General features: G+C 36.0%; 1 protein-coding gene across 4 annotated transcripts in view; it reads left to right on the top strand.

The window, feature by feature from the left end:
• CNTNAP4 (contactin associated protein family member 4) overlaps positions 1-13,094 on the top strand; it is a 256,407-nt gene that overhangs the window by 81,115 nt on the left and 162,198 nt on the right. For 2 of the 4 annotated variants that reach the window (XM_030470203.1, XM_030470204.1), the window contains exon 3: positions 7,185-7,378. The exons of the other annotated variants lie outside the window; for them this stretch is intronic. In XM_030470203.1, the coding sequence (XP_030326063.1) occupies positions 7,185-7,378 (194 nt within the window). The remainder of the gene's footprint in view (positions 1-7,184; positions 7,379-13,094) is intronic. 4 annotated transcript variants of the gene reach the window in all.

Consider the following 13,094-nt stretch of genomic DNA (forward strand, 5'->3'; position numbering starts at 1 on the left):
ATGGAGCATATAGTACAAAGCTGGATTCTGATCTAACAGTCCCTCTCTGCCTCCTTCTGTCTGTGTTCAAAGGTCTCTCATTCTCTTCTCAGTTCTACTTGCCGCAGTTTATCCTTGTTTTCAAATTTTGATGCTTATGCTCATGTCTTTTTTCACTGAGGTATGACTCAGGACAACATTGCTGCAATTGCTTTTGCATAGCCTTTCTCACATACTGGCCAAGTTGTGATTTACGCTGTTCGGCTTCTTTGGCCAAAGTTTAGGTTCTTTTGGTTAATTTTTTTTTTTTTTTTTTTTTTTGTATTTTGCTAATAATAATAAATTGGGGTTCTAATTGCATGAGCTCTATTTCTTGGATTGTACAGGAGAACTAAAATCTAGAAGACAAAGGTTTGATCCTAGCATTCATCCTTTTCCCCAGTCCTGTTACTTGAGAGGATTTTCTAAGAGGGTTCTAGCATGGTAACAATCCATCAACACTGTTTATCAGATCTGCCTCCCTAATTCCCATCCCTATCATCAGTCAATGGATTTTTAGAGAAGAAAACCCTTGCACTGTTTACTACAGTTTTGTAATTCTCCACTCGTGAAAGAGGACACCTTGGTTTTCAGCTTAGAAAGGAAATAATGTCAGATTTTGGTATTTTATGGATTTGAATGCTTTAAAACACTTCATTTGACTTTTCTAAGCCTAGGAAACCTCCGTTGTCAATTACTTAATGCATATAGAAAATCTGCTTTGTAATATGTGCAGCCATATTTATCCCTGGTGTAACTTCATTGACTTCAAATTAAAATAATTTTCTGTTAAATAATCCATGTGGGAAATACATAGCTTGATTAATCGAAGGAAAACATCTTTTATAATATGTTTTAGTTTAAATCTGAATTTTTACTTATATTGCTCGGATAGACTGAATTTGAAAGTGGTATAAATAGTGATTCTGGCTAAATGATATAATGAACTGCATGTGATGAAGTGGTGTGAATGTACATATGAGTGTGAACTGTGTTTCGGTTTACACAACAACATAAGGCAATGGGAGCCACAGAGCAGGATAAACAAGTAAGAAGGGTCTGTTCATACAAAGGGGTACTCTTTATATCATCTTCTATTCTCTGTAGCATAGAGTTTTTAAAATCAAGCAAAAGAAGCCTGGTAACATGGCAGCTACAGAGATCAGTTTGGAAAGCTTAAGCATCACCTAATAAATTTTCTGCAGCAAGGTCAAGTTTTAAACCTGATGTGACCCTCCAAAATCCACTGTAAGAATACTCAGGTATTTTCTGTCATGGATTTGAGGTTTTGGGTCTTTTTCCTCAGTCATTTCTTGGTTTGTTCTTTTGTAGCCATTTAGTAACTTTGTTATTTTTTCTACTTTCAATGTCTTAATGATGATGGTATCATCACCCTTGTGAAGCTAAGGAACTGTGAAAATGCAATAGAATTTCCCTTTAAAACATATGTCTTAGCAGACAGGAGCCAGGATGAGGAAATAATACTCATTCGGCTTTGTGATGTATTTATATTGGTACCCAGGTGGGAAGGCAGAGGATATTTAAACTCCAGAAACAAGGGAAAAACAATCATCTCATATAATTTAAACTGTATGGGAAGTGCATAAGATTGAAAATCTATTAATGTAGTTAATCTGAGGAAAAGCAAGTCTTCTCCCATACATTTAGTATCTAAATCCAGGACACATTACAGGACTAGAATCTTTTTTATATTTTAGCAATTGAAGTGACTAAGAAATTGTTGGCTACTGTATGCTGATTGCTTTAATGAATAACACTTCCTTACTTAACTTCTGAGGAAAAAAATTATGCATTGCATGGGGGAGGGTGTGAGGAACCCCCAATATATTGACACTATTTATTGACTTGAAAATGAATGTTCTAATATTGTTGAAACAGAAACCAAGAATAATGAATGTTCAATAATATATGAAATATGCATGATTGCTTAGATTTAAAATCCAGAACAAATCAATCAATTTTAATGCATTAAAAATATCAAAAGCTTAGGAAAATTTTCCATCATTTAATACTTAGTTTATTTATGAATATTACATAAAGTGAAGGATTCTATTTATCCATCTGTACAAGAGATACATGGAATTTGAACTTTGATTTGATTGCTGCTAGGCTGGATGAAACCAGTCTTCCAGTAACCATAGACACTCCATTAATTTGTCAGCCATCAAGGCAAGCTGGCAAGTTGCTACTAAAATGGGATTAATAAAAAGAGGTTCATAAGTTAAGAAAAAAAGTACTTCAGAAAAAGTATGTGGTTGCTGGATGTGTTCAGTAAACTAGTGTACTTTAAAGAGAATTGCACTATATGTGTACAAATATATTTTTCAAACATTTAAATTAAAAAACAATTAAAATAGGAAGATCTAACATTAAACAGAAGAAAAAGGTTTTATTTATTAATTGTGTGTGTGACTCTAAGTCAGCATGTTACTCATAAAAATGAAATGTATAATGTTTTTGGTTTTGTTTTTTGTTCATTTGTGGTGTTTTTTTCTTTTAACAGATACCAAGCATGAAACTTGCATGCTTCTGCAGCCTGATTGTAGATTGTTGGTATAGTGCATGCAATGAATCTCAGTATTGGCAAGAGTGAGTGGAAAATGAGGAAGGTTAAACAACTCCTGAGAAAAAGTTCAAAACAAAGTATCTCTAGATATGGGTTGCCTCCTTTGTGAAAATTATTTTTCTGATTTGCTGTTAGTTCACAGGGGAATATGTTTCATCAGCAGCTGTTAGAAAATGCAGAAAGAGGCAATTGAAGGAAATATGTGCTTTACATAAATGCTACTGTGAAAAAGAAAAGTTAGAGAATAAAAGTGAAGTCTGCAAAGTCAATCATCCAGAAAGTTTAGAGATAACAGTTATGTTCTTCCTGTAAATCTCAATTTAGCACTGTGTTTTCATATGTTCTTGTAGTGACTTATGTACACGGTATCTGTATCCCCATAGGGACTCTCGAGGACCTCCCAGATCTCCCAGGATAAGGCACACTGTAAAAAATACTGTAAAGTGCTGGGTGAGGACCGGACGTGTCCTAATAATGTTTCCTTCAGGACTGGGCAAATGTTTCATCTCTGTGATGCTGCAGGTAGAGGTCAGGTGCTGGGAGGACAGCTGGCTGCTGGACAGTCAGACAGGAGAGCTCCTGAAGAGCCTTTGACAGATGAAAGCACCATGTGAAACAGTGGTGAAGTGCTGCAGGAAACATCTTGCAGCTACTGAATGGTGATCCAGGCTAGGCTATGGCTTCACGTAGGCCGTTAGAAATCTCTGGCTGCATTTGCTCCCTGGCTATTCTGTATGGGTCTTATGTGGTATTGGTCAGTAGATGGCTGACAGTGGGCTTCTGGCACTGCATCCTTATTGTAATCCTTCAAATCAACTATCACTGGCATTAGAAATCTCTGTATCTGTGTCCTTCTCTTCTTTCCATGTAATGTAGTGCGGTATAATGAGGTGGAATAGACTACCTGGTGGCTTGCCTTGCAAAATCTTCTGGAAAACGTGGTACTAAAAGCAGAAGTACATCCCTCAGCTGGCAGCAGCTATGAGCCACAGATAGTATATGCTACAGACGTGGACTGCCCTGCTTGCGAGAGTGAAGCTCCTTTTTTAATTTTCAAGGCTGGGAGTTGACAACAATTTTTACTTGCCTGATGCTGCCATGCGGCTTTCTGCAGCCACTAAAAGATGAAACAGCATGGACATGAAGATAAGGCTGTGGAGGCTGCAATAGAGCAATTGAGTTGCAGCCACAAACCAGGGAGGAGATGGTATCACTTAATCTTCCTGAATGTTAAGGAAAAACTTTTTGACCTCCTCTGTTTTAAAGTAGAGCACGTGAAATATTAGTGGAGCCTTCATAGAAAGTAACTGTGAGTATGTGAGATTTATCAGTGATTTAACTTTAACTTGGCTAAATTTGGAAAGTGCCAAAGGATGAATCTCCTGGTAAATATTGAGGAGCTTGCTTGAGAGAGCAGCAGGTTTTTTCATAAAGTAAATAATTTGATGGGTATTTGTAGACCTTGCCACAGACCTGAAAAATAAATAAAACAACACAAAAAATATATTCATTTATTTAGTTTATTTATTATATATAATTATACATATTTAGTTTATTTGAATTTTCTTGAAGACAAAGTGTCATGTATTTGTTTTAGTGGAAAACTTTTTTTTTTACGGAAGTATTGCAATTAACTCTACTTTTCAGTTAACAGTACTAGGAAGTTTTATGACTAGCTTAGGAAATAGTGAGCCATATTTTGGCATTTAACAGTGATAATGGGCCAAATAAATTTACTGGATTTTTTTTCTGTATTCACACTGATTTTCCTTTTTTTATAGGTGCCATTTGGCACCTCAATCTAATCTCACTACAGCCAAACTTCAGCCCCAAGAGGCTAGCTGGCCCCTCATTTTAGTGAAGGCTCTAATGCAAGATGGAATTGGCTGTCAAGGCTGGTGGGTTAGAAGGAGTATAATGGCGCCCTGTCCAATAAAGGGACACAGCAATCCTGCCCCAAATACTACTATGTTACCTTCCTTGCAGGGAGAAAGCCTTCCTGTTGGGTTCTGTGCTGTATTCTCCTTAACATCTGTTGCTACTGAATAGGTGCTACCGGTATAGGTAGGAGTAGATGGGACATAGCAGGGTGGTTATGTGAAGATAAGTGTAGCGCAAATGGAGGCTGCTACTTGAGAATTTTGAGGGGAACTTCTCTATAAGAAAGAGGAGAATTTAATGAAGAACTGAATTTACCTGAAAGGAAGATGAAGGAGTTTTTCAAGTAGTTTAGACATTGTCTTAAATTGAGTGTCATCTTGTTAACAATTTTTAGAACTTGTATTTTAACTGGAAATATGCTATTGTGGATGTACCTGTTTTCAGGGGAGAGGCTGAATGGGCCTTTTTTCCTGAGAGTGCTGCTAGAGAAAACCTGGACACCTCAGTGGCATCTTCTCAGAGAGCAAACTTGTGATAGGCTTGGATTTGCAGTCTTGGTTTTGCAGTAACAAATACATTATTGGAAATTTATTAGTGATGTTAGGTGTAATATAAAAAGCATGTGGTGGGGAGTTGTGTTAATGAGGTTCTTTCACTTCAGAAAGTAAGTGAAAACATCAAAGGTGTATGTCACAGAGCAAGGATGGGCTGGCTGAGCTCAAATATAGCCCTGAGCCCATAGTCAGGCATACGGGAAGGACCCGTCAGAGACTGGGTAGGGCTACTAAATACTTTTAGTGCTCTCAGGGCACTGATATTGTTTGAGAAAGATAAAGCAAAGAAGATCATGGAAAAGATATAGAGAAACCAACAGCTGCTGAGTGGGAGACCAGTGACCAGTTTAGAAAAGGTGACTCACATACTCTCACTGAGGACTACATTAATATATTTATTATCTTATCCAGGGCTGTTTCTTATCGTTGGTTGTCTCTCTGTGTTTTTGGAAAAAGAGAAAAAGGGGAAAAAAAAAATTAAAAAAAAAAAAGAAAAAAATATTTGCCATCTAGCGCTAAATGAAATACATTTGAAATCTTGATTTTTTTTTCTTTTAAATCTCTTTTGCTTTTACATTGATGCTGAGTATGAAGAGTTTCTAGCCAGCACCTTGAAGAACTGGTAGAATAGATTCTTAAAGTATAATAAACTGTTACGAACAAGAAATTGAAAAAAGTCAAACCTTTTATTTTAAAGAAATAGACACTTTTTCTCCTAGAGATATACTTTTCATTAAGAAAACATAAGAGAATATGGATGACCTTGCCTCTGTATATATTAGGAATTTAGTGTGTATTTTCACTGAGTTCCTATCTTAGGTAATGCTTTATTCTTTGCTTCTTGCTCTTCATCTTCATTTTCAGAGATGTGTCTGTATTTCTTCTGTTAGATGTAGTCAGTTACATGTTCATTTAAGGAAAAAAGTATTCTCTGTCAGAACTTACATTTATTAGAGACAGTTCAAGTTTTGAAGACATCTGTCTTCAGAGACTGCTAATTCTTGCCCATTTAATCAACTTGCATCTGCAAACATTTGGGTTATTTGGGTTGTCTGGTGTGACTGTCTCATCAGAACTGTCTTCTTATAAAAATATATATACATATAAAAAAAAAGTTGATATTTATTGGTAAAGGACATAGCTGGGATAGAATGATTGCCTTTAAGTGACTTTTGAGATGAACTATAGCTCTTTTGAAATTAGTTTGTTAAATAATTATATCACTAATTATGATTAAGAGAAAATTCAAAGTCCCACTCCACTACAGTTTACATGAAAAATGGGTTAATAAAGAAATCACATAAAATTCATGTGTAGAAAATGTTATAGATATATCCTGGATCTGATGTCTCCTTTTAGGAAGAAATTTAGAAAAGGAGAAATTCAATGGGAATTACGGCAAAATATCTCAAAGTATTTGAGAAGTACATGTTACACTCTATTTGGCTTATAAATATTCAGACAAAAGATTTGTTACATACATGGTGCTTTATGCATTTCTCTGAGTTATTTCCGCTTACCTTGCTCTGTAGAATGAACCTCACTTTTTTGTAGCTTATGAACTCTTATATGATTTCCCATTTTATTTTTATATGACAGTTTTAAATCCTTCAGTAATAATTCCTTTTTCTTTTATTTTTTTCTAAAGGAGAGAATGTTAAAAACTTGACCCTGAACAGAATTAAACAGATGTGATGTTTTATTTATGAACTGTTATGTATTTAAAGCCTATACAATCATAAGATTGGATTGAAATTGTCTATTTCCACATAATATACTGTTTATTGATTGTGGGAACTAGATATATCTACTTTTCTTGTTTTGGGTCTGTGTGTTTTAAGAAATTTTTAAGGTGTCCTTGTGTGAGTTTGGCTGAATTAGATCCAAATTTGTGCTTACAAAATAGATCTTTTATCATTTGTTGTCACCCCATTCTCTAATAAAACCTACTAGGTGCCAGCTGTGTCTGAATACTTGAAAATTCTGCAAAACATTGTCATAACCCAACATTTTTTATTCACGAGATTGGCTACCCTTTCACTAGACGAGTTTGCTCAAATGATTAATTCATTTTTTCATATACAAGTTTTGTGTTAACTTGCTTCTTTTAGGAATACATTTCAATCTTTTTCATTCTTTTTAAGGTGCTGGTGGCTGGTCTCCTCTTGTGTCCAATAAATATCAATGGCTTCAGATTGATCTTGGTGAAAGAACTGAGATTACTGCTGTTGCCACTCAAGGTGGTTATGGGAGCTCCGACTGGGTAACAAGCTACCTTCTGATGTTTAGTGATAGTGGACGAAACTGGAAGCAGTATCGTCAAGAAGAAAGCATTTGGGTACGTTCATGTAATTCTCAATAATGAGGATTAAGTTTCTGCAGTACTGATCCCAGTGTGTTAATTTTGATTTTTTTAATTAGGAAGAAAAGAAAACAAACCTTGCTTTATTTTTTTCTGGAACATTAAATCTAATTGTAAAAATAAAATGAAGTAACACAAGAAATCAAAATAATAACCAAATCCCAGTTTATTTAAAAACCAGTGAATATTAAGCAATATTTAATTTTTGATCATTTAACTCAGTCTAATTTCTGATATTGCAACCCATTTCTCTCCTATTAGCTTTGTAGCTAACAATAATAATTAATAAGCCTTTCTACGATCATCACTAATTATTCCCATGCATTTTATTGCGAGCAAAGGATACACAAAACCAGACAGATGATGTCCAAAATCTACATGAAAAATTAAATTATACAGTTCCAGACCAGAATTGCATCTTTCCTTGATCTGCAGTGATTAGCAGCTTGGACTGAATACTGTTATTATATCGGAAGAATTTCGGTACTTGTGGCCTGTATTTTTATCCTGTTACTTGTGTGTTGCAGTCCATATAAAAAAGCTGATTAGTTTTTAAACTTTACTAAGCTTTAGGCTTCAGTTGTTTCTTGCTGCAGTTAAACATTATGTTAAAATATATTTTCTTTTATGCATTTTAATTTTATTGACTTTTAATTCAAAATGTTCTTATTACTCTTATTGTCAAACCCCACCTATGGTATAATGAGATTACACAGTGTCTTATTTTTTGCATAATTATCTTCCTTTTTGAATTTGTTACATACTTTTGTTTCAGATTGTGTTTTCATAACAAAGAGAAATAAATGATTTTCTAATCCATATGGCTGTGGGAAGTGAGAAAAGAAAAACAATCTTCCAAATGTTAAATGAGCATAAGCTGCTACAATATTGATTTGCCCATCTTCAGACAGACTGATAAAATGAATCTGAGAGGTAGAGCTGCTTTATCTCTTCAAGAAGGGCTTTTTTGAAATCTCATATTGGTATTGCAAACAGTGATGTAGATACTTATTTCTTGAATATTGCCACCAGTAAAATATGTATTAAAAAAAAAAAAATTGTTAAATGCTGATACAGACACTGGGGTGAGGAGGTTGCTAGATCTGTAGGCTTCAATTCCATTATCTCAAACTTAATAAAAAATATATTATTTTAATTATTGCAATGCAGATTGGAGGCATGTCTTGCAGGCAGTGATGCATAATTCAAGGATGGGAACCATCAAATTCAGGAATAGTCTATTGATCTCTTTTATGTATCTTTATTTAGGAGTACTGTTTCTAGGGGAATATATTTTCTGTTTTCTAACCTAATGCATAGACATAGTCTTGAAATTAAGCTTTTAAATCTCTCTTTATTTTATAGATTTTCTTTGACTGTTACCTGTTTATGTTAAGTCTTCTTAAATGAAGCCCCCAAGTTCATTTCAGGCAAGAACACCTCACATTTGATGATACTTACCGTGCTATTTCTGTCTTCCTTATAAATGACTCATTGCTCTATTACAAGATTGCTTATCATACCAAAGGTATTTTTTCCTTTTTTTTTTTTTTGACTACTACCATGCCTTAGAATGATGGAAAATGCTTAGTTTTGAGGGTCCTGTGTTACTATAAGTACTTCAGAATTCTTTGCTGTGTGTAAGGATTCGCATTTTGCAACTACTCTTTGTATGCTTAAAGATTACTTATCTTCTGTACAATTTCACAGCTCCCTCCTTTTATTTTTCCTTTTCAGAAGTTAGTTTTGAATTGTGTTTGTCATTTTATGACTTAATTTAATTTAAGGTTCTGAACCTCCTGTTATAAATAGAGCTGATCACAGTTTTTTAACTCACTGGATATTTTTTATAACTGAGATGCTGTCGTGGTTTAAGCCCAGGCAGTAACTCAGAACCACGCAGCCGCTCGCTCACTCCTCCACTTCTTCCTCCCCCTGCTCCTGGAGGGGTGGGGAGAACAATCAAAAGAATGTAACTCCCACGGGTTGAGATAAGAACAGTCCAGTAACTAAGGTATAATACAAAACCACTACTGCTACCACCAAGGATAATAACAATAAGGGAAATAACAAGGGGAGAGAATACAATTGTTCACCACTCACCGACCGATACCCAGCCCAACCCGAGCAGCAATCTGGGCCTTCTGGGTAACTTCCCCCCAGTTTATATACTGGGCATGATGTGCTGTGGTATGATGTACCCCTTTGGCTAGTTTGGGTCAGGTGTCCTGTCTCTGCTTCCTCCCGGCTTCCCCTCCTCCCTGGCAGAGCATGAGACTGAGAAATTGCTTGGTCAGAGTAAACATTACTTAGCAACAACTAAAAACATTGGTGTTATCAGTGTTGTTCCTGGGCTGAAAGTCCAAAACACAGCACTGCAGCAGCTACTAAGAAGGAGAAAAATGACTGCTACTGCTGAACCCAGGACAGATGCAAAGATAACTATCCAGACATTTGCAGAGGACCTAGTTATAAAAACTCTCATCATAGACTCTGGAAAGAGCACTGTTTTCTGAGGCTGGTTCCTCTGACCTTAGATATCTTTGTTAGGTTGAAATGAATCACGTACAATTATCTTATTCCTCCATCATCTATAAAATGCTTCATTGCCTGCTGGTGCTAAATTTGGATGTAGGTCTTCTAAAGTTAGGTGAGATGAAGCTCTGTCCGCTCTTGTGGCTGCTAAATATGATTTGTTTTCACTACTCTGCATATTAGGAATTGGTTTAGAAGGAATCATGGTGACCTTAGTGTTAACCAAGGAAATACGCCTTGATCTCATTCTTCTTATTGTTTACTAATGACCTAAATGTATGCCTCACTTGCTATCCTATACCTGTAAGGAGTTTATCTTTCATGTAGATTTTATTTCTTGTTTAAAATCCTTTAATTATTAAAGATATTTTTTAAAGTCTAATTCCATTACTAGAACTTCTCTTGTACGTTAAGTATTGTCGAGGGTAGTTAGGTATAGTTTTTTTCAGTAGTTTTCCTTTAGTTTGAAAAAAAATCTATTTACACACTCATTTTGATTTCTGTCCTCACTGACATGACTATTACTATCTTTTTTAAAGTTATCTCTAAGTATTTTCTGCACTGTTCTTGATGTTAGGACTTCTTTTTTCAGGCAGCACTTCCTAAGATCGATATTGACATCTTTTTAAGGTCGTAGAGTTCTGGTCAAGATGTAATTCTAAAACCAAATAGTTGTTATTAATGGTAAAATACATATTTGTGGACAGCAACTTTTTCCTCTGAGAAGGATTAATTTAACAATTACTATTTTGATGATATATAGTTGTATGAATGTTGAATTATTTGTTGTGCATGCCTCGCTACACATATTTCAAATTTCCTCTCTAAAGGAATTGGGGTATTAGAGCTTGTTGGAAACTTCCCATGCTATAAAATGACCCACCATTATGCAAACTTTCATGTTAAGGAATAACGAATCACAAGCATTCCTCCCTCTTGGAATAAAATCAGTTACTGTTCATCACAATCTTCTTCACCGTAAAAGAAAAAGTCTGCACCTATATGTTACTTTGCGGGACTTCTGTTAATTACTTCTTTGAACCAAAACTATTTTCTACTGATTCCTTCTGCAGCCAATGGCATAGATAATTTAAATGGGTACTCCTTCACTACATTTTCCTTAAATATATATTCCAAATGTTGTGACCAGTACACAGACTGGCTCGTCACTTTTTCTGTTGCTACTCGCACAAAATAAACTACCTTTTTATCTATGAATTAAAGTAGGGCAGACGGTGATAACTTCAACACAGTTGGGTCTGATGTGCCTAGATTTGTGCTAATATGTTCATCACTCACTTTTCATGCATTTTCGGCCAAAAAATTCCCAACAGAATAGTTTTAACTACTCAATTCAACTGTGTAACTCAAGGACAAGTAATAACTTAGCTACAACTTACTTCTGTCCTTCTGTAACATCCTCAAAGAGAAAATTATCACAGGCTTTGTCAGATTGCATAATTCATGTGTAAAAACTTAAAAATGCACCAGTATATACAAAGTGGTTAAAAAAAAATACTTGCAGCTTTAAATTTTTAAATTCTTCGTATAAAGGATAATAGCGTGAAAGACAAGCAAACTGTATTTTACTTTATCGTGTTGATTAAAAAATCCTCTGCATCTTGTGCAGAATGTGTGTTTTAAATACAAGAAATATATGTGTTAAAAAAAGAAACTGTGTATCCTGAAATGGTAAAATGTATCATCATCAAAATGGCTTATCTTGGAAATGTCCTGTTTCAGGAAGGTTTGTTAAAATGACAGTAGGAACAGTTATGGCATCGCTTTTGTCCATAACACTGGATATGCAAATTAATGAACAAAACCGAAAGCCACTGACTAGAAGGATAGGTAACAGAAAGAGAAAGTGAAAAATAGTGGTTATCAAAATCTGTGCAGGCCAGAAGTAAATTTTCTGGTGATATTGAATTAAAATAAAGATTTTCAGGATCTGAAAGTAAGAGATGGTAGTACAGTTTAGTGGCACATAAAAAAATCTGCTGTATCATGATAGATTAAGATGATAATTTAAAGACTTTCACCTTCAGCAGTTTGAGTGTTATTAAGATAAATATCAAATGTACTTCTTCTTATAGAGTATGCAGAATGATATTACATAAGCTTTTGTAGTTTTTTGTAATTATATTTTCTTCCTTATTTCACCATTATCATAATTATAGTAAACCAGATGTATATAGTTCCACCTATATATATATTTAAAAAAAATGCAAATATTTTTTTCCAGAGCCATTTAAATGGTTATGGTGCATACCCATATGGTGTGTGGTAGGCTGACCCTGGCGGGATGCCAGCTGCCCACCAAAGCTGCTCTATCACTCACCCTCCTCAGCCGGACAGGAGAGAGAAAATATAACATAAGGCTTATGGGTCAAGATAAGGACAAGGATAGATCGTTCAGCAGTTATTGTAATAGGCAAAACAAACTCGACTTGGGGAAGTAAGTTTCATTAATTACCAATCAAGTCAGAATAGGGTAATAAGAAAGAAAACTAAACCTTAAAAACAGCTACCCCCCATCTCCCTTCTTCCCAGGCTTAACTTACTCCTATTTTTCCCTACCTCCTCCCCTAAGAGCTGCAGGGAGATGGAGGTTGTGTCAGATCATCACTCACTGTTTCTGCCACTCCTTCCTCAGGTCTCATACTCTCCCTCTGCTCCATTGCGGAGTCCCACAGGAGACAGTCCTCCATGAGTTTCTCCAAAATAAGTCCTTCCCACGGGCTGCAGTTCTTCATGAACTGCTCCCACATGGGTCTTTTCCAGAGGGTGCAGTCCTTCAAGAGCAGATTACTCCAGTGTGGGTCTCTCATGGGGTCACAAGTCCTGCCAGCAAACCTGCTCCAGTGTGGGCTCCTCTCTCCATGGGGCCACAGGTCCTGCCAGAGGCCTGCTCCATTATGGGTTTCCTATGGGGTCGCATCCTCCTTTGGGCATCTTCCTGCTCCAGAGTGCAATCCTCCATAGGCTGCAGGTGTACATCTGCTCCACTGTGGACCTCCGTGGGCTGCAGGGGCACAGTCTGCCTCACCATGGGCTGCATCATGGGCTGCAGGGGAATCTCTGCTCTGGTGCCTGGAGCACCTCCTCCCCCTTCTTCACTGACCTGGTCTGCAGAGCTTTTTCTCACACATATTCT

The sequence above is a fragment of the Strigops habroptila genome, chromosome Z, assembly GCF_004027225.2.
Source record: "Strigops habroptila isolate Jane chromosome Z, bStrHab1.2.pri, whole genome shotgun sequence".
Classification (NCBI taxonomy): domain Eukaryota; kingdom Metazoa; phylum Chordata; class Aves; order Psittaciformes; family Psittacidae; genus Strigops; species Strigops habroptila.